General features: G+C 37.9%; 1 protein-coding gene and 1 long non-coding RNA gene across 7 annotated transcripts; both read left to right on the forward strand.

Annotated features, from left to right (window-relative positions):
- The first annotated feature begins 2,673 nt into the window (after positions 1–2,673).
- LOC110949325 (spastin-like) lies at positions 2,674–8,974 on the forward strand. 2 transcript variants are annotated; one of them, XM_022191290.2, is made up of 16 exons: positions 2,674–3,033; positions 3,115–3,198; positions 3,276–3,362; positions 4,360–4,517; positions 4,611–4,744; positions 4,845–4,938; positions 5,028–5,102; positions 5,217–5,288; positions 5,376–5,451; positions 5,558–5,649; positions 5,758–5,837; positions 7,619–7,661; positions 7,760–7,839; positions 7,918–7,988; positions 8,079–8,119; positions 8,210–8,974. In XM_022191290.2, the coding sequence occupies exons 1-16, from the start codon at positions 2,916–2,918 to the stop codon at positions 8,333–8,335; spliced, it is 1,431 nt and encodes a 476-aa protein (XP_022046982.1). In that variant the 5' UTR covers positions 2,674–2,915; the 3' UTR covers positions 8,336–8,974. The 2 variants fall into 2 exon arrangements, with proteins under 2 accessions (XP_022046982.1, XP_022046983.1); XM_022191291.2 differs by having other exon boundaries at positions 3,279–3,362.
- A 6,217-nt stretch (positions 8,975–15,191) lies between these two features.
- Positions 15,192–20,060, forward strand: LOC127537609 (uncharacterized). 5 transcript variants are annotated; one of them, XR_007947329.1, is made up of 3 exons: positions 15,192–15,274; positions 19,479–19,587; positions 19,747–20,060. It is a non-coding gene; the product is annotated as an uncharacterized LOC127537609 (long non-coding RNA). The 5 variants fall into 5 exon arrangements; XR_007947330.1 differs by having other exon boundaries at positions 15,194–15,274; positions 19,443–19,587; XR_007947328.1 differs by lacking the exon at positions 15,192–15,274 and adding an exon at positions 18,532–18,750 and having other exon boundaries at positions 19,443–19,587.
- The last annotated feature ends 1,822 nt before the right edge of the window (positions 20,061–21,882 follow it).

Raw genomic sequence — 21,882 nt, forward strand, 5'->3', positions numbered from 1 at the left:
ATTGACCCATGGATGTGATCAGGATTGGAGTGTGTTCACAGATATAAAGTTTCAGGCAGATAGGAGCATGTACAGGCCATAGACTGTATATAAAGATGGACGTAGCATCTGGCTCCAAAATTGAAGCCCAAAACTGTCAAAAACTTGCAATATCATGCCATCCAGTTGGCTCCAAAAAGCTTTTGCTCCATAGACCCCAATTCATTTTTGGAAAAAATAAAATTTGATAGACTGATTTTCTACAGCTCAGGATTTTTTTTCCTGTTAGTTTTCATGGTCAAAATGAGAGATCAGGTGGCTGATCTTCAAATAAATCAGTACTGAATTTTAAATAAATCGTTAAAATGGTGGAGCCAGGGGGCGTGGCTATACTTGATTGACAGTCCCATAGACTGATCCTGCCTCGAGTTGCTCTCCGGTCCAGCCTGATTGATGACGCTTTTATGTCACTTGCTCCAAAAAATCCAAAATCGCGACCAGGAAGTAGCAAAATCCGGCCTTCATTTTCTCACTGTTGAAACCAACGGGTGACGTCACGGTTAGTTCACGCCTGGTACAGGTCAGTTATAGAGCATTTCCTTCCATCCACCAGGTGGTGCTATGACTATGGCTGTATATGTACACTCAACAAAAATATACACGCAACACTTTTGTTTTTGCTCCCATTTTTTATGAGATGAACTCAAAGATCTAAAACTTTTTCCACATACACAATATCACCATTTCTCTCAAATATTGTTCACAAATCTGTCTAAATCTGGTATAGTGAGCACTTCTCCTTTGCTGAGATAATCCATCCCACCTCACAGGTGTGCCATATCAAGATGCTGATTAGACACCACGATTAGTGCACAGGTGTGCCTGAGACTGCCCACAATAAAAGGCCACTCTGAAAGGTGCAGTTTTATCACATAGCACAATGTCACAGATGTGGCAAGATTTGAGGGAGCGTGCAATTGGCATGCTGACAGCAGGAATGTCAACCAGAGATGTTGCTCGAGTATTGAATGTTCATTTCTCTACCATACGCCGTCTCCAAAGGCGTTTCAGAGAATTTGGCAGTACATCCAACCAGCCTCACAACCGCAGACCACGTGTAACCACACCAGCCCAGGACCTCCACATCCAGCATGTTCACCTCCAAGATCGTCTGAGACCAGCCACTCGGACAGCTGCTGAAACAATTGGTTTGCATAACCAAAGAATTTCTGCACAAACTGTCAGAAACCGTCTCAGGAAAGCTCATCTGTATGCTCGTCGTCCTCAACGTGGTCTTGACCTGACTCCAGTTCGTCGTTGTAACCGACTTGAGTGGGCAAATGCTCACATTCAATGGTGTCTGGCACTTTGGAGAGGTGTTCTCTTCATGGATGAATCCCGGTTTGCACTGTTCAGGGCAGATGGCAGACAGAATGTGTGGCGTCGTGTGGGGGAGCGGTTTTCTGATGTCAGTGTTGTGGATGGAGTGGCTCATGGTGGTGGTGGGGTTATGGTATGGGCAGGTGTCTGTTATGGACGAAGAACACAGGTGCATTTTATTGATGGCATTTTGAATGTACAGAGATACCGTGTCGAGATCCTGGCCCATTGTTGTGCCATACATCCAAGAACATCACCTCATGTTGCAGCAGGATAATGCACGGCCCCATGTTGCAAGGATCTGTACACAATTCTTGGAAGCTGAAAACATCCCAGTTCTTGCATGGCCAGCATACTCACCGGACATGTCACCCACTGAGCATGTTTGGGATGCTCTGGATCGGCGTATACGACAGCGTGTACCAGTTCCCGCCAATATCCAGCAACTTTGCATAGCCATTGAAGAGGAGTGGACCCCTCCAATAAAACAAAACTGCACTTTTCAGAGTGGCCTTTTATTGTGGGCAGTCTAAGGCACACCTGTGCACTAATCATGGCGTCTAATCAGCATCTTGATATGGCACACCTGTGAGGTGGGATGGATTATCTCAGCAAAGGAGAAGTGCTCACTATCACAGATTTAGACAGATTTGTGAACAATATTTGAGAGAAATGGTGATATTGTGTATGTGGAAAAAGTTTTATCTCTTTAAGTTCATCTCATAAAAAATGGGAGCAAAAACAAAAGTGTTGCATGTATATTTTTGTTGAGTGTATTTAGAAGGTTTTTTTTCCTTAATTAAAACTGTGTATATGTAGTGCTTCATCTTTTCTGCTCAAGCTGTCTGTTCACCTACAACTCAGCTCAAATACTGTTAAACTCTGCTACACTACACAATGGCACGTTGTAATATTGGAGTAATTCAGTCATACATGTTTGAAATCATTTCTGAAGAAGAATAAAAATACTGAAAGTACCACCCTGGAAGTGGAAAAGATCGGTACTTTAGGTTTGCTACGTGTGAAACCTTGAAAATCTGAATCTGTGTTTTTCAGATTGTCATTAGTATACTGCAGTTTCATGACATTGACTGTGAAGCTGTCTTCTGTCATTTAAAAACACACACACATTTGAAAGAATGGATTTGTTAAAAGAAGATTTTTTTTTTTTACTAAAGGGAGTCTTTAAATTTTTACAGCTAAACCATACAATAATTAGTGCTAATAGCTAAGAAGAACAAATTATGTTGATGGTGTTAAAAATCCAACGGCCAGTAGCGGTGTTATATTTTCTTACCGGTACCGCCCGGGAAGGCGGAGACTCCTGTCAGACGTACACACGGGAAAGCGGAAGCTAGCGGTAGAAATGTTTGTGTTGTGATGAGGCACCAGAATTATTTGTACGTGTGTTAAAATATCATGTTGTAAACTACGTACCGCGGATTGAATCACTTTTAAATGCTATTTAAAGGCTAAATACCGACGTGTTTTCTTTCCTATCGCGCTATCTGACTTCTAACTGTACAGTAGGCGACAGTAACGCGAGACTAGGCCTAATGTCGGCCAAAATATCCGCAAGTAAAGGCAAAGATAGCGGCGAAGTTATTAAAAACTACCACAAACAGGCGTTTGAATATATATCGAAGGCACTGAGGATCGACGAAGATGATACAGGTTTGTTTGCTGTGTTTGTGATCTATTTAGTGGTGTGTTGTGTGTGTCAGTTTGTGATTCAGCATCTATGTGTGATGACAGGAGAGAAGGGGGAGGCTGTGCAGTGGTACAAGAAAGGGATAGCGGAGCTGGAAAGGGGGATAGCGGTGGAGATCACGGGGCAAGGTACCACAAACACACATCCAGATGTGCATGGTGTTCCGTGTTGACGTACTTCAGTCTAATACTCAGTGTTTTGTCAGCAGGAGAGCAGTATGACCGAGCAAAGAGACTTCAGGATAAAATGGTCACCAATCTCACCATGGCACGAGACAGGCTGGCTTTGTTAGGTGAGTTTCTTCCAGATTGTCTGACATCCTAAAGTCTGAAGTGTGTTCATGACTTTTATAGTAATAGTGTATAAGTAATATTGTTATACACACTTTAACCTCAAATTACTCACACCTAATGTTGATTTATAGTGAGAAATGAGAAAGCTTTGATTTGCCACCACATTTAACCACACAGTTCTTATAATTGCGTCAACTAGGATTTAGCGCCACTCCTCATTTGCGAGGATCTCCAGATCTGAGGTCGCATGGTTTCCTCACCATCATGTCTTGACTGTGACTGGGCCACTCTAAAGTGTTGATGTTGATTTCTCTTAACTGTATCTTGACCACTTATTGCTCAGTGTCCATGAAGACCAGCCCTGTGCACTGTCTGTTTGAATGTCTGATTGGGATGTTGCTTCCAGAACTGCTGAGATTCATCAGGATTGTTTTGGTGTTGATGCCTGGATTCTTCTTAACCTCTCATACTACCATTTTTGCTGTTGCAGGGGTCACTTTTGGCATCTATACTTGCTCTGTGACCTTTTTCACCGTGTGGAACTTCTTATGCTTGTTGGTTATACTTTGCAGTTTGGTATAGCAGATATAACACTCACCAAGCTCTTTGGTTTCAGGTACAGCTAGCAATTAATGTCTACCTAAATTGACTGCATCAGCTGTTCTCCATTTATAGTCCATTGAAATGCTCTACAACATAGTTGTAGTTGATATTGAACCTGCATTTTCTCACAAATTTGCATCAATTTCAAAGAGTATGAATCATTCTGGATTAAAACCCAGAAATCAGGTCAAATCTTTCATGTCATTTCTAAAACATTGTCTTTACTTAGTTACTTACTTCTTTTCATCATTATTTTGTGATTTCAAGCCAGAAGAAACCTGTTGGTCAAATAAAAAGTCTATAAATCAAAAATTTGCATTGGTATGAATAGTTTTGAGTTTAACTGTAAGCCGAGCAGGATGCTGAAGATCAGTTCTTTTTCTTGCTACACAGAAACAACGTTGGCATCAAAAAGGGGAAGTGATCCAAAGACGACCTCAAATCACGTTCTTCCACAACCAAAACTTGTTCCTAAAAGCCAGCCTGGTGTGTCCACTAACATCAGGCCGTCCTCTGCCGGCAGACCCCCATCGAGACCCGCTGACCCTAAGGTAAGTTTTTTGTGTTATTTAATCCTTCAGTTGTGTTTTTTTTTAAGTAGATATGTTGTGTAATGTTTTCTGGATAATTGTTTTCTTGCTAAGGTGACCCCTCGTGTGGGAAAAAATCAGAATGGAAGACCTGCTGCTGTAAAACAGCCCCCAAAGAAGGACTTGAAAAACTTCAAGAATGTGGACAGCAAACTGGCTCACCTGATTCTGAATGAAATTGTTGACAGGTAATTGGAAGAGATGCTGTTAACTTAGTTTATTTTCATTCAGTGTCATGCAAATAAATACATGAAACACATATTAATCGTCTCCTCCTGTTCTCTGCAGTGGAGCATCTGTATCCTTTGAAGACATTGCAGGACAGAATCTGGCCAAACAAGCACTCCAAGAAATTGTCATCCTTCCTGCGTTAAGACCAGAGGTGATCACTTCTCAACGTTCTTTCATATTTGCTGTATCTCCTTTTTTTCAGATTTTTCTTCTAATGCTTTATTACATTTTACTATTCAGCTCTTTACTGGCCTCAGAGCTCCTGCACGTGGTTTGCTTTTATTTGGCCCGCCTGGAAATGGAAAAACCATGTTGGTAGGTCAAGTGTTCCTGCCTTTAGTGAACCAAGTCATTCAACTGCACTTTTTAATTTGCATTTAGCTGCTGGTAGCTATCAGTTGAATCACAGCCTCTGCTTCCTTTCCCCAGGCCAAAGCAGTCGCTGCAGAGTCTAAAGCCACGTTCTTCAACATCAGCGCTGCCAGTTTGACCTCTAAATATGTAAGGAATACTTTAAATAATCATTTTCTGTGATCGATCATCTCGCTGCAGGATTTCTGTTCATCTTTCCTCCTGTCACCATCACAGGTGGGAGAAGGCGAGAAGCTTGTACGAGCCCTGTTTGCAGTAGCCAGAGAGTTACAGCCCTCGGTCATATTCATCGGTTCGTATTACTCCGTTTATAGAAAAAATGCACCTTAAACACCAGCTGCATTCCCCAAATTTCAGCTCATGATTGAAATGCTGATTATTTTCTGTTTGACACTCAGATGAAGTGGACAGCCTGCTTTGTGAGAGGAGGGAGGGGGAACACGATGCCTCTCGCCGTTTAAAAACCGAGTTCCTCATTGAGTTTGATGGGGTAAGAGTAGCAGCCGCCTCAGAGATATGATCGCAAACCCATCTTTAAAGTCGCTGTTGTCTCTGAGAGCACAGGTGTCATTTTCACAACAGTGCTTCTGGGTTTCAGGTGCAGTCAGGAGGGGATGACCGGGTGCTTGTAATGGGAGCGACCAACAGGCCTCAGGAGCTCGATGAAGCAGTGCTAAGGTACATTATGCAGTCCTACATGCTGCACAGTTGTGTATTTTTCTTTTTTAATATATCTGCAGTCACAGTGGGCTATATTTAAAAAGCATATTGCCTGTCTCTTATGTCGATGATGCTCAGGTAACACTGAAAACTGATGCTGACTGCTCTGTAAACCCTTCACCAGTTTATTGGCTGGATTTAAACTATGTCTCTGTCAAATATTTGTCAACCTTTATGAATGTAAAACAGACATTCTGTTACCCACCTTCCACCAGTGTCCACCACATTTTGGTTCAATGGCACCCTTTTGGAAACCACGTTTTTCGATTCTTCTTGGAAATGAAACCTGCTGTTCTACGTCTTGCTGCTAAAAAGAACACAGGAGTTTTCCCGCATTTCCAGCGCAAGTCCTTCTCAACCTCATTCAGTCCCTTCAACCCTGCAGGATCCCACCACACACGTCAATCTAGTCATACACCCAAGCAGAAGATGACCAAAAAAATCCGCTCTTGTCGAGGCTGCAGCAAAGCGTGGCACCGTCGCCACTCTGGGGTTCTCCTCAACCTACCGCCAGCAACATTTATGTGGGACAATCTCTCCAGGCTGTAACAGCATCTCTAAACTCCATCAATGCCTGTCTGCAGGCGCCGGAGAACATGAACAGAGTCAATCCATCCGTCCCAGCAGAGACAGCCAGCTTTCATCTACCTTTCTACCTCAGTTATCTGTGGTCTCCATCGTTCACGCCCCCTTGCTAGTCTGTCCTCACATCCATAAGGCTGCCAATATATAGCACAGTACATTCCAAAATTCACAAAAGTAAAGATATCAAATTAGTGAGTGTGTTGCTGCTATCACTTCACAGCAAAATATATCTAAAAAAAAACACTGCTTAAATTGTCCTGTCTCCTTCTATCCAGAGAAAAGATCAGCTCTGGTTGTATCTTTATCACTGACCAGTGATATAGTTTCAAGTATGGCAACAATATTTTCTACCTCTACTACACGCTTTCTTCAGCAAATCCGCACTCTAAATTTCTGTGCAACAAGAGCATTAACTGGTCCGTTCTTGTCACCATCTTATTAATACAGATATCAGGAAGCCAGGAAGTCCAGCTGCTTCTCATGCGGGACCACCGGCCATTCAGCTTCTCTGTGCCACCGGGCACAGAATTGTTGAATTCTTTGCCCAAATTCGTTATTATATATTTTCGTGTAACCTTTCATCAACAATTCTTTCATTTCGGTCTCAGACATAAAAAAGATTACAAGGTGATTGTTAAATTAGTGTCACCACTGAAAATCTCTGAACGATGACATTTCTAAAGCTCTGAACAATCTCAATTCCTTCATCTTCTCTTTTTCTATCATGTGAAAATCACCCCATGGTACTGAATCATGCAGCTCCTTAGTTCAAGTGCTTCTCAAGAATGATCTAAGCCCTCATCAGGCCCCTTCTTTAGAATAGGTTCTGTAACTTTTCATCGTCATCTCTCCAAAAACTGCCCATCTGCTGCTTACGCTGCTCAGGCTTTCATCTGGGACTCCACTCCTTGATGTCAACCATCACTTCATTTGTCCAATGATTCATCTGCCCACATTCTGCAAGCCACCTGCCAGCTCTGGTCCAACAACACCAGCATCTAGACTCCAGCGTACTCGTGTTTTCTAAAGAAAAACAACAACTCTACTTTATGTGATCTCTTTGTATTGAAGTGTTTATATTTGCTTTGTCAATTAACTGACTTCATTTGACTTGAATGAGGTCATCATAATTTTTTTTGTCGTTTATCTTCCAGGCGCTTTGCGAAAAGGGTTTATGTGATGTTACCAGATGAGGAGGTATTTGCCATGTTAAAATGTATCTATGAATCTCCTGCTAACTGGTTAATGTGAATTTTGAACTTTTTAAAGAACTGCTTTTATTTTTCTTCCTCCAGACAAGATTCACGCTGCTGAAGAACCTTCTGGGAAAGCACTCGAATCCACTGAGCAAAAATGAGCTGTCTCGTCTAGCAAAGTAAGTTTTAAATTTAGAGCCTTAGCAGAACTGTCCTTGAGTGACTTTGCATTAATTCCTGGACATGATATCTCACAGAGAGACAGCAGGATATTCAGGGAGTGATCTGACATCGTTAGCCAAAGACGCTGCACTTGGACCAATTAGAGGTATGACTGCTTGATAGCACTGATCCCATATTCACACTTTATGCTTTATAACGGGCTCATTAACTTTAATGTGGAATTTGCCTTACACAGAGTTGGGGCCTGACCAAGTCCGTAGTATGGCTGTTACTGAGGTGAGATGAAGAAAGTACTAACAATACTGCTTTCCTACACATTTGCATTGCTCTTTATGTTTATATTCATGCCCTTGTTTATTTTCACAGATGCGTAACATCAAAATGAAAGACTTTGAGGATTCCCTGAAACGCATTAAACCCACTGTTAGTCCATCGACTCTCAATATGTATTCCAAATGGAACAAAGATTTTGGTGATACAACAGCTTTCTGAGCTTAACAGTTTCCTCTCTTTTACTCTACGGGAACAAGATGTGAATAACATGAATAAAACCTGGAACAAACCTTTAACAGGTTGGTAAAGCTATGTTGTTTGAATATTTTGACATTTGGAAGCATTATGGGATAATTTCCTGTTTTATGGGAAAGGTTTTGCTAATTATTATGAGTTTCTTCATTGTGTTATGACACCCTTAAAACACTGTCTTGCTACTTGAAAATTCAATATTTATTCTCAAGAATGTCTTGGAAAATTCCGATTGAGTTTTCTCTTGTCTCAAGAGAGACGCCAGCTCCTGTAAATGTCATTCAGATTAATTTTCCCATCCATTATGCACCTGATTCATTGACATGTTGATGTTCCTGATCACCAAGTGCTCTCTGTATGTAGGAACACGTACAAGATCGGTAGCAGTTGGATGTTTTTTTGTATTTTAAGATTTGTTTGGAGAGTTTTTCCATTTGCACGAATAGTTTGTAGATACAAATACTGAACTTGTATTTGAAAGTAGGAGACCTAATGAACTGTCGTGCTGCCTGACTTTTTTTTTAACAGATGTGACATTTAGTTAAGCAAAAATGCAACAGTTTCCTACTTTTCTCATTCATCAATAAAGACATTCATTGAAGTTTCCTCAGCTGTGTGCTCTTCTTTGATGGCAGGTATTTCTTCTTATAAATCAGGTATCTATCTGTCTATCTGTCTGTCAGTCTGTCTGTCTGTCTGTTGACGAAGATGTTGTACATGTTGGAAGAATAATGATACAGAAAGCCCCATTGGTTCTTTGTTATGTATGAAAATCCAGAAGTCTAAATCTATTTTTGACAGTGTCCTTGGTACACTGTAGCTTCAAAGTGGAAATGTTCAGTCATGTAACTTCCTGCTTATTGCACTTGTGATATGTCTTCCCAAATTTAAAAAAAAAAAGACCAAATGGACATGTTAAGAAGTTAAAAACTTGATTTTCACTGGAGGACTTCTTTCAAAGAAATGGACGAGATTTTTCCATGAAATCTAATTCTTACAAGGTTATTTGGAGGCTTTTCTTCAAGTTTGTAACCTGGAGCAGGAAACTATTTTCTACTTCATTTCTACAAGATGTCCCATCCATGGCTTCCTTGTACTTGCTAATTTTTGAGGTAAACGCCATGAGGAGTGCAGTTTCTCCACTGTTTTACAGCTAGATGGTGCTACAGTTCTGTTTTTGTCCACTCCAGGACTGATTTCTGCTGCCTCAAGTAGCATCTGTTGGAATCAGCAGATACTTCGCCTGTAACCACAGTTGTGAGGAATGCAGTAAATTGCTATTAATGAAAATAAAGGCCGTGTTCTTCTGTGTTGACTGTCAGATTGAGTGATAGATTGGTTATGTTTGCAGTTTTTGGATATGTCCTACAGTTATACTGCTCATGAACATACTGTTTGGTGCTTTGGAGGAAAGGTTGCAGTGTTAAGTGAAGTTACTTTATGCAGTTCTGTGATCAAGACCCCATAACCAACCACTGTCTAATAACACAACTGGAAACTCGACTCAGACAGGAGTCACCAGCTGTTAGGGCAGTGCTGATTCAAGCTAAGTAAATTCTTGTGGCTGGTTATAAACCTTTATTTCAATGTACAGCAAACTGTTTCTGTGAAGGTTGTTACTTATATTCCCCCTCTGTCCCAAAGGCCCATCCTATGGTCAGTCGGTGGTGCTGCTTGTGGTTTCTGTGGGCCAGCAGCTGCATCATTCTGTCCTGTAGGTCTGTTTACAGACTATATAAATGCAAACATTTTCTGCAGTTAATGAAGTTTTTCAAGCAAGTCTTCTGAGTTTTATTTCCACACTGCTTGGAGCTGTCATGGGAAGAGTTTTTTTTTTTTTTTTTTTTTTTTGAAGGAGCAAAACACTCACTTCCAGAGCTGCAACCACACCTAGGACTACACTCTTTGCCTCAGGGGAGAGATGTTGGATGGAGTGTGTTTTTTTAACGTGTCATGACTGAAGAGCTTCTTTCATGACGCCAGACAGGAATGAAGAGTGTTTGGGGTTAGGGTTTAGTCATCACCTTTCTCCTGTTCACTCTTCCCTGAGAGGATCCTGCACAGTAAACAAATTGTCTTTATGACAGAGTAGCTGCAAGATTATTTGGTCATGTTATTTTCCTGCCTTTTTACTTAAACGTCTGAACAGAAAATAAAAGCCTATGGGCCGTGAAACCACCCCATAGCAACATTCTTACAAGTAGTTTTTTTTAAGTAGCTTGTAATTATTTCATGAGAAAGTAATTATCATATATACACAATGTGCTTTAAATTTTCTGACAGAAGACAGAGCATTACTGAGGTGGTCTTAGCCTCATAAATGATTGACAGCTTCCCTTTTTGGTTGCGTGTCAGAGGCCTGCACCTCCACAGTGGTTCATTGATGCTTTGACCACTACATCCACTCAAGGGAAAACAGAATAGGTGATCATTTGATACCTCCAGTGAGACAGCCCACCCTGTAGAGAGTAGAATAATAGTCAACACAGTGAGGACCTCTCATTGACTGAGCAAACAGTTGGTGATTGTTTCTTCAAGTGGCCCATTATGAAAACAGCATGTGGATGGGAGAGTTTGCTATAGAGAGTGCACGTGCCTCACTTTAAGGCAACAATTGTTATTGATTTAGATCTTAATCATAAATATGACACAGTCTGTCAGCTGCACAGTAGCACATTTGATGATGAAAACACCAAGTGACTGTGTGTAGCACCAGATTGGAGAGTGGCTGTGAGCTCAAGTACTTTTAAGTAAACCCTGATTGTAAATTGTAGAGCTGGAAGTATTTCTGTCAAAATTTGGAATTTGGCCCTTTTATCGCCCTCGGTTAAAAGATGTGGTTCAGAGCTTGCACAGTGGAAAGCCTTCAGGGCCGAGTTGTGTTCACTTTCCAGCACTGGCTACTACTGTTCCACCAGCCTGCACACCCAATACATAACTTCATTTACCCCAGGAGTGTTATCGTTCTCTCTCACGGGAGCCTCGAAGCCAAGACCAATCTTCTATCCAATGGCAACATCTGTCTTTTATGAGCAAATTTATTTTTCTTGCTCACTGTTTATTTATGGTGTGTGTGTATCGGTGGGTGTGTGTGCTTTAAAAATGGGTTACAGATATGTGCAGATATTCAAATATGAACATGAGGCTATATAAGCCAGGTCAGCCTTTCAGCGATAAGGAAAACCGTGCTACTTAGATAATATGAAGTTGATGCTTTAAAGATATCAAATTATGTAAATATTCACTTTCTGACACAGAGTTAAAAGAGAAGTGTAGCTCAGCTTGGCAAAGATGTCATATGTGTCAGCTAAAGTAGTGTTTTTTCTAGTTCCTTTGAGAGACATTTTTAATATAAATAACGGTCAGATATGATACATGTGAGCACTTGAAATTGTGAAAGCATGGCATCCATTTTCAGTTTAAGAACTCACTGTGGCAAAAAAAACAACTAAATGAGAGTCGTGCTTTTGGCTCACCAGAAGCCCCCAAGGAGATGTTTGTTTTTGCTGCCTGATTTGTATTTGTGGAAAGAGTTTACAGTAACAACCTGACTGTACGTCTGTTAAATGCTCACTCCAGCAGACTCATTGAGCTGTGGTAAGGCCGGTAATGGCTGGTCTAACAACCCATCCATCCATTACTGTAACTATGCAAGCTTATCCTTGAGGGTTTCAGGGGGGCTGCAGCCCATCCAGCTCACACTGGGAGAGAGACAGTTTCAGGGTTGACACGTAGAGACAGATGACTACTCATGCTTGTGATCATAACTATGGGAAATTGAGCTAAACTGCATGTTATTGGACTATAATAGGCGGCCAGGAAAACAGATTTGAACCTGGTCCTGCAGGTTCAATCTGGAACCTCCTCATGGTGATGCTAATCATTATTGTCTCACATCTTTACCATCTAATTGGTTCTGTAAAGCGTCTTGAGACGATTTGACTGTAATTGACACTATATAAATAAAATTGAATTGAATTGAATTAATTGGAAAGAGGAAGTTGTAAAAAGGAAATTGGATTTTTCAGAAAGCTTTTAAATATGTCCACATATACGTACTTTAAGGTGAAGTTAAGCTCGTGGACTTTCTCTCTCACTGCAGTCTGCAGCCACAAAGGTGCAGAAGTCCAAAGTGGACAGAGTGGCGCAAACTTGCCTGCACATGACCTGCAAAGCCATTAATCTCAGTAACCTCAGGAGCCAAACCCTTGCCTTTGACTTCACACAGAATATGCAGATGTATTGGACTTGACATCCGCTTGTCAACACATCTCTAAAATGGACTGCTTTCAGTCTCACATCCGGATGGGCCCCCTAGACAAAACACCACGTAGGATTTGTGTAAAAGCTAAATAAGGGTATTCTTATGACAGAGAAGAACAGCGATGTCCTTCTTTTGTGTGGACAAATATTCCTCCCAGAAAAGGCTTAAGATGCATATTGGACTGAGGTGGACATGTTAAGACGTGGGTTTGACGCAAGGAGGGGAAGTGAAGCGATGCACAGTCAGGGTGAGCAGCAGGCTGCCCCGCGGTGCATTCCTTCAGCTCATGTGCAGCCAAAACACTTGATGAAAAGTGAAAGTTCGGTGAGGACTGAGCATTTTCTCAAGAATGATGCTCTGTCTGTCATTCTGCCTTTCCCACTGCCCTTGTCCTCCCTTTTTTGTTTATCTCTTCAATGCCCTTCCCTCAGGACATTCATGTGAGGACAGGAGTGGTGGTTCAGCTCCACCTTTGACCTTGGTCAGGTTCACTGCGCTGCAATTAGACAACCAGCTCATTTCCATCTCTGTGATCTGCTCTCTCTTGCACCGGGATTAATGATATCTAATGTTTTTAAATCATGATGTGATTATCAAAAGACATATTGCATTGCAGGGTCATCCTGTGTTACAGTCACTTGACATAGGTCTCCACCATGATAAACCTCAGTTGCACTTTCAGTGAACTCACACAGGACAGGACACAGAGTCCTCTTCACTGCTTCAGCATGTTCACAAGCAGGGAAAGGCCAGATTGGGTGGCTGAGCTGATTATATTGTGACACTGGTCAGTCATGAACAACACTCTTGAGCCAGATAGAGTCTACTGTGAGTCTGTGCTTTGATGCATCTTTCCACAATCTATACCCACTTTAAGGTTGGAGCTTATCCCAGCTGTCTTCGGGTGAGATCCATGGTACACCCTGGACAGGTCACCTGTTCATCACAGGGCTAACACAAAGCCTACAGCCAAAGACATGAAAGAAAGTCCCCAGCAGGTTCCAACCTAGAATTTTCTGCATTGCGGTGACAGGACTAACTCCTGGACCTTCCATTGATTTACCAAAGTAATCTAACTGCTAAGATTAGCATGCTAACATGCTACTATATAGCATGCAATGTTTATGATGCTCAACCATTTAGAACTACTTTAGGTTTGTAGCACGCTCACATTTGCTAATTAGTACAAGACACAAATTCTAGTGCAAAACCAGATTGTAAAAAGTCAGAGAAACAAGTTATTAGTTATTATTTACAGTTATTAGTACAACCCTCAGCAAATTGCATGGCCATCCATTCATTAAGTGCTAAGTTATTTCACTGAAAACCAAAAATCTCATGATGTAATAGGAAAAGTTACGAAAATCTCTAAAGTTGTTAGGTTTCATGTTCGGCAACAAAAATCTACTGTTAATCCATTTAATAGTTTTTGAATTATTTCACTCTGAACCAAAACAGTCGACCCACCAAGACATACTGCCATCCCAGGATCAGCAAAACAATTAAGTTGATTTGCACTTCTTTTGCTTGATAAAATAACATCTTAAGCAACCTGCTAATGGCTTTCAAAGTCCATTAAATCAGGATCACAAAGCACACACAGCTGCCCTTTTCCAAACATTTTTTTTGTATGTGGTGAAATAGGTATGTGCAGAGATTAAAGCAATCAGATGTAGGCCTTGTGAATATGATTTGCTTTGGCAGGTATTGAGAGAGTTAAGCACACAGTCAAAACTCACATTCCTGCCTTGGCATTTGCAATAGACCCAAAAGAACTGAAGTAGTTTGCAGAGTCACATGCTTGCAGATCTGAACACGCTGGCCTGCAAACTGTTTGCCCTGTTCAGCATAAAACCTAAAACGGAGCTTATATATATATATATATATATATATATATATATATATATATATATATATATATATATATATATATATATATAGCATGCCTATGGCATGCCGTTTAGGAAATTATATATATAATGAAAGTCGATATATATATAATGAAACTTGATATATATATAATGAAACTTGATATATATATAATGAAACTTGATATATATATAATGAAAGTCGATATATATATAATGAAACTTGATATATATATAATGAAACTTGATATATATATAATGAAAGTCGATATATATATAATGAAACTTGATATATATATAATGAAAGTTGATATATATATATATATCAACTTTCATTATATATATATCGACTTTCATTATATATATATATCAACTTTCATTATATATATATCTCGACTTTCATTATATATATATATATCGACTTTCATTATATATATATATCGACTTTCACTATATATATATCAACTTTCATTATATATATATCAAGTTTCATTATATATATATATCAACTTTCATTATATATATATCAAGTTTCATTATATATATATCGACTTTCATTATATATATATATCAACTTTCATTATATATATATCAAATCTTTTTTCCTACCGAGCCCCGGAAGGGACATGTCCGTATGGCGAAGCGACAACGAAGGACACTCACCCGGACGAGAATTTTATTGAGTTTTATTTTAAAATCGGCCTGAAACACACAGACATTCAAGCAGTGCGATGCGCTAAGAGTCTGCCATGCAGACCAGCGATCCTGATAATGGTAAGTTTTATTTCTCCAACATCCTGCTGTTATCCTACTATGAATACGCTAGCTACAACAGTCCCACATCAGTATTATGAACGTTCCGCCAGCTAACGCGGTCCGGACACCGGATCAGTGATTAGAGGTTGGCGTTCAACTATTGTTTGCCAGCCAGTTAGCCGCTGGTAAGCTAACAAGCTATGAAACAACTCCTTATAAAACCGGAGGAAAGCAGCAGCAATATTTCAGTCCAAGACCTGTATTCAGAACCTCCCACGCTGTTACACAATGACCCATTAATCATATTACTGAACTATATGGTTATCATTGAAATTTCCCTTGAAGAACCAGTGAACTCTTTGCGAACACATTTTAATTTATGTGTTGATTATGTTTCGTATCAGTAATACAAGTCTAAAAAACTGATTGAAATGATCAAGTTAACACAATGAAGTAAAGAGTACTGGTAATCTGCAGCTATTTTCATAATTTCAAGGTGAAATTCTGATGTGTGATTTTCTAGCTTTGCAGATGTGGAAATCCAATGCACTGATTTCTTATACACAGATGCTTTTGGTGTTTTTTGTTGTAAAATAAAACAAGGCATTTATCACTGTTGGAAATTATTACAGGTATTATTTGTAACACTTTCTAACATTGTATGGACAAAGCAATAAATCAGTTAATGGATAAAATCATTTGTATTACAGATGCTATCAACAGCATGTCTTGTTCATTTTATTTAGTTGTCGGCCTTGGATGATGAGGTCCAGTTACCAGGAGCACTAGTCTGCAGCTTACTGGTTCCGTCCTGCAGCTCCTCCACGCTGTCCTCCTCTCTACAGACCAAATCAAGTAAGATCTGTTTAGACTATGCAGACATCAACATGATCAGTATGTTATCTTTTGACCCATCCTAAAATCACAAAATAGAACATTTACTTTAAGTTAACTGTGTTTATGAAAATAGAAAATAATTACTGACAACTAGTACTTTTTGGTGCTTTTATGCAGGAAAAGGGAACCAGGAAGCTGCTGTGGATCCTCTGCAGTATCTGGAGAGGTCAGAGGAACGGTTCTTGGAACAGATCGGAAGACACCAAGACGTGACCTCTGCCATGCTCCAGAACATCCAGAAGATGAATGAAAACCTTGGTTGCACTGATGGGACGCATGGTGTCGGTGCTGGAGCAACTGTCCCAGAATTAAACTGCATTGTTGACTATTGGCTTTTCTAGAAAATAAATCTTTTTTAGTACTTCACCTGTTTTGTATTTTACTCATGCACTTTGGATGAATGAACAGAAATTTGTGATGAGAGATGCAAATTTTGTCTATAATCTACAGAGACTTTATTCAGTGTTCAGTGCACACTTTTGTTACACACATTTTGACAGATAAGCAGTTGTGCTTTTCAAGCAGATTTTAGTCAGAAACATCAGTAGCATACGTTGTTGTTTTTTTACTGTTACACCAATCTAGGTAGATAAACTGCACTACTGCAGCAGACATATTATTGAAATGTGCTTCTATTATGTGTCTACATACACTGCTCACAAATAGTTATTCAACTTTTGGGTGAAATTGATGGAAAATATAAAAAGTGCATGCTGTAGTGATATATCATAAAAGTAGGGTATTTAACTAGAAACATGCAATAGTGATTTCCTCATCTCAAAAAAAATTATTGAATCAAAAGCTAACAACAGTGGAGGGTATGTCACAATAAAAATGTCTCAGTTTGGACAGAACAGCAGCCTTCAGCTGAAATCCAGTACAATTGTGTCCCACCAGTGGCGTGATCATGGATGTGTCCAGGCAGCAGCTGACCTCTGCCTCGTAATTAGCCTTAAGACCAGCTATAAAGATAAACATAGATATTATCATTATCATCAACATATGGTGCATGTGTTTAACCTTTAAGCTATGTAGGGATGCAAATGTAGTCGAAGCTAAGTAGCTAAGCTAATGCTAACACGTTCAGTGTTCAGAATCAAAACATCTCTAAAAATTACCTGTTTTCTCAAACGTAGTCGCCATTCCCTGTGACAACCATGAAGACAGATAGATAATCACAGAAGAGCTCATCTGAAGAGCAAATGTCCAATAAGGTTCCTGTTTTTGTTTGCCATGTCCTTCCAGGGCTCAGTAGGAAAAAGTCTGAATATATGGAATGAAACTTTGAATAGATGGAATGAAAATCTGAACATTCTATATTCCGACTTTCATTATATATATATCAAGTTTCATTATATATATATCAACTTTCATTATATATATATATCAACTTTCATTATATATATATCAATTTTCATTATATATATATCAAGTTTCATTATATATATATCGACTTTCATTATATATATATCAACTTTCATTATATATATATATATATATCAACTTTCATTATATATATATCAACTTTCATTATATATATATCAACTTTCATTATATATATATATCAACTTTCATTATATATATATCAATTTTCATTATATATATATCAAGTTTCATTATATATATATCGACTTTCATTATATATATATCAACTTTCATTATATATATATATATATATCAACTTTCATTATATATATATCAACTTTCATTATATATATATCAACTTTCATTATATATATATATCAACTTTCATTATATATATATCAATTTTCATTATATATATATCAAGTTTCATTATATATATATCGAGTTTCATTATATATATATCAAGTTTCATTATATATATATCGAGTTTCATTATATATATATCAAGTTTCATTATATATATAATTTCCTAAACGGCATGTATGGCATGCCGTTTAGGAAATTATATATATAATGAAACTTGATATATATATAATGAAACTTGATATATATATAATGAAAGTCGATATATATATAACGAAACTTGATATATATATAATGAAACTTGATATATATATAATGAAAGTCGATATATATATAATGAAACTTGATATATATATATAATGAAAGTCGATATATATATAATGAAACTTGATATATATATAATGAAACTTGATATATATATAATGAAACTTGATATATATATATATATATATATATATATATATCGACTTTCATTATATATATATCAACTTTCATTATATATATATCAAGTTTCATTATATATATATCGACTTTCATTATATATATATCAACTTTCATTATATATATATCGACTTTCATTATATATATATCAACTTTCATTATATATATATATCAACTTTCATTATATATATATATATCGACTTTCATTATATATATATATATATCAACTTTCATTATATATATATCAAATCTTTTTTTCCTACCGAGCCCCGGAAGGGACATGTCCGTATGGCGAAGCGACAATGAAGGACACTCACCCGGACGAGAATTTTATTGAGTTTTATTTTGAAATCGGCCTGAAATACACAGACATTCAAGCAGTGCGATGCGCTAAGAGTCTGCCATGCAGACCAGCGATCCTGATAATGGTAAGTTTTATTTCTCCAACATCCTGCTGTTATCCTACTATGAATACGCTAGCTACAACAGTCCCACATCAGTATTATGAACGTTCCGCCAGCTAACGCGGTCCGGACACCGGATCACTGATTGGAGGTTGGCGTTGAACTATTGTTTGCCAGCCAGTTAGCCGCTGGTAAGCTAACAAGCTATGAAACAACTCCTTATAAAACCGGAGGAAAGCAGCAGCAATATTTCAGTCCAAGACCTGTATTCAGAACCTCCCACGCTGTTACACAATGACCCATTAATCATATTACTGAACTATATGGTTATCATTGAAATTTTCCTTGAAGAACCAGTGAACTCTTTGCGAACACATTTTAATTTATGTGTTGATTATGTTTCGTATCAGTAATACAAGTCTAAAAAACTGATTCAAATGATCAAGTTAACACAATGAAGTAAAGAGTACTGGTAATCTGCAGCTATTTTCATAATTTCAAGGTAAAATTCTGATGTGTGATTTTCTAGCTTTGCAGATGTGGAAATCCAATGCACTGATTTCTTATACACAGATGCTTTTGGTGTTTTTTGTTGTAAAATAAAACAAGGCATTTATCACTGTTGGAAATTATTACAGGTATTATTTGTAACACTTTCTAACATTGTATGGACAAAGCAATAAATCAGTTAATGGATAAAATCATTTGTATTACAGATGCTATCAACAGCATGTCTTGTTCATTTTATTAAGTTGTCGGCCTTGGATGATGAGGTCCAGTTACCAGGAGCACTAGTCTGCAGCTTACTGGTTCCGTCCTGCAGCTCCTCCACGCCGTCCTCCTCTCTACAGACCAAATCAAGTAAGATCTGTTTAGACTATGCAGACATCAACATGATCAGTATGTTATCTTTTGACCCATCCTAAAATCACAAAATAGAACATTTACTTTAAGTTAACTGTGTTTATGAAAATAGAAAATAATTACTGACAACTAGTACTTTTTGGTGCTTTTATGCAGGAAAAGGGAACCAGGAAGCTGCTTTGGATCCTCTGCAGTATCTGGAGAGGTCAGAGGAACGGTTCTTGGAACAGATCGGAAGACACCAAGACGTGACCTCTGCCATTCTCCAGAACATCCAGAAGATGAATGAAAACCTTGGTTGCACTGATGGGACGCATGGCGTCGGTGCTGGAGCAACTGTCCCAGAATTAAACTGCATTGTTGACTATTGGCTTTTCTAGAAAATAAATCTTTTTTAGTACTTCACCTGTTTTGTATTTTACCCATGCACTTTGGGTGAATAAACAGAAATTTGTGATGAGAGATGCAAATTTTGTCTATAATCTACAGAGACTTTATTCAGTGTTCAGTGCACACTTTTGTTACACACATTTTGACAGATAAGCAGTTGTGCTTTTCAAGCAGATTTTAGTCAGAAACATCAGTAGCATATGTGTTTTTTTTTACTGTTACACCAATCTAGGTAGATAAACTGCACTACTGCAGCAGACATATTATTGAAATGTGCTTCTATTATGTGTCTACATACACTGCTCACAAATAGTTATTCAACTTTTGGGTGAAATTGATGGAAAATATAAAAAGTGCATGCTTTAGTGATATATCATAAAAATAGGGTATTTAACTAGAAACATGCAATAGTGATTTCCTCATCTCAAAAAAATTTATTGAATCAAAAGCTAACAACAGTGGAGGGTATGTCACAATAAAAATGTCTCAGTTTGGACAGAACAACAGCCTTCAGCTGAAATCCAGTACAATTGTGTCCCACCAGTGGCGTGATCATGGATGTGTCCAGGCAGCAGCTGACCTCTGCCTCGTAATTAGCCTTAAGACCAGCTATAAAGATAAACATAGATATTATCATTATCATCAACATATGGTGCATGTGTTTAACCTTTAAGCTATGTAGGGATGCAAATGTAGTCGAAGCTAAGTAGCTAAGCTAATGCTAACACGTTCAGTGTTCAGAATCAAAACATCTCTAAAAATTACCTGTTTTCTCAAACGTAGTCGCCGTTCCCTGTGACAACCATGAAGACAGATAATCACAGAAGAGCTCATCTGAAGAGCAAATGTCCAATAAGGTTCCTGTTTTTGTTTGCCATGTCCTTCCAGGGCTCAGTAGGAAAAAGTCTGAATATATGGAATGAAACTTTGAATAGATGGAATGAAAATCTGAACATTCTATATTCCGACTTTCATTATATATATATCTCAACTTTCATTATATATATATCAACTTTCATTATATATATATCAACTTTCATTATATATATATCAAGTTTCATTATATATATATCAAGTTTCATTATATATATATCGACTTTCATTATATATATATCAAGTTTCATTATATATATATCAAGTTTCATTATATATATATCGACTTTCATTATATATATATCAAGTTTCATTATATATATATATCAAGTTTCATTATATATATATCGACTTTCATTATATATATATCAAGTTTCATTATATATATATCAAGTTTCATTATATATATATCAAGTTTCATTATATATATATCAAGTTTCATTATATATATATCAAGTTTCATTATATATATATCGACTTTCATTATATATATATCAAGTTTCATTATATATATATCAACTTTCATTATATATATATCAAGTTTCATTATATATATATCGACTTTCATTATATATATAATTTCCTAAACGGCATGCCATAGGCATGCCATATATATATATATATATATATATATATATATATATATATATATATATATATATAAAAATACAATGTGTAACTTTAGTTCAATAAAATTCTTGAAAACAAAACCTTAGAGAAAATAACCCTCCATAGAAGCTTGAAAGGTTTTCCTGCTGTTTCTACTGGTACATGTCATGTACATCTGTTAACCATGATTCATGCAACATACTGCGTCCTTATGCTCACATTAATGTCCATTTGTGCAGGAGATCAAAATATCTCAAAGACGTCCTGGTGAAATCTCTCAGTGGTGAGGATGTTTCAAAGCAGAATGCCTTGGCCACACGCCCAGGAAGAAGGCTGGAGCTCTTTTATCTCTGTGTCTTACAGCATCTCACAGTGTCTCACAACATAACACACATCCCACATTTTGTGGTACTTTGCAGA

This window comes from Acanthochromis polyacanthus, chromosome 15 (genome assembly GCF_021347895.1).
Source record: "Acanthochromis polyacanthus isolate Apoly-LR-REF ecotype Palm Island chromosome 15, KAUST_Apoly_ChrSc, whole genome shotgun sequence".
In the NCBI taxonomy this organism is placed as follows: domain Eukaryota; kingdom Metazoa; phylum Chordata; class Actinopteri; family Pomacentridae; genus Acanthochromis; species Acanthochromis polyacanthus.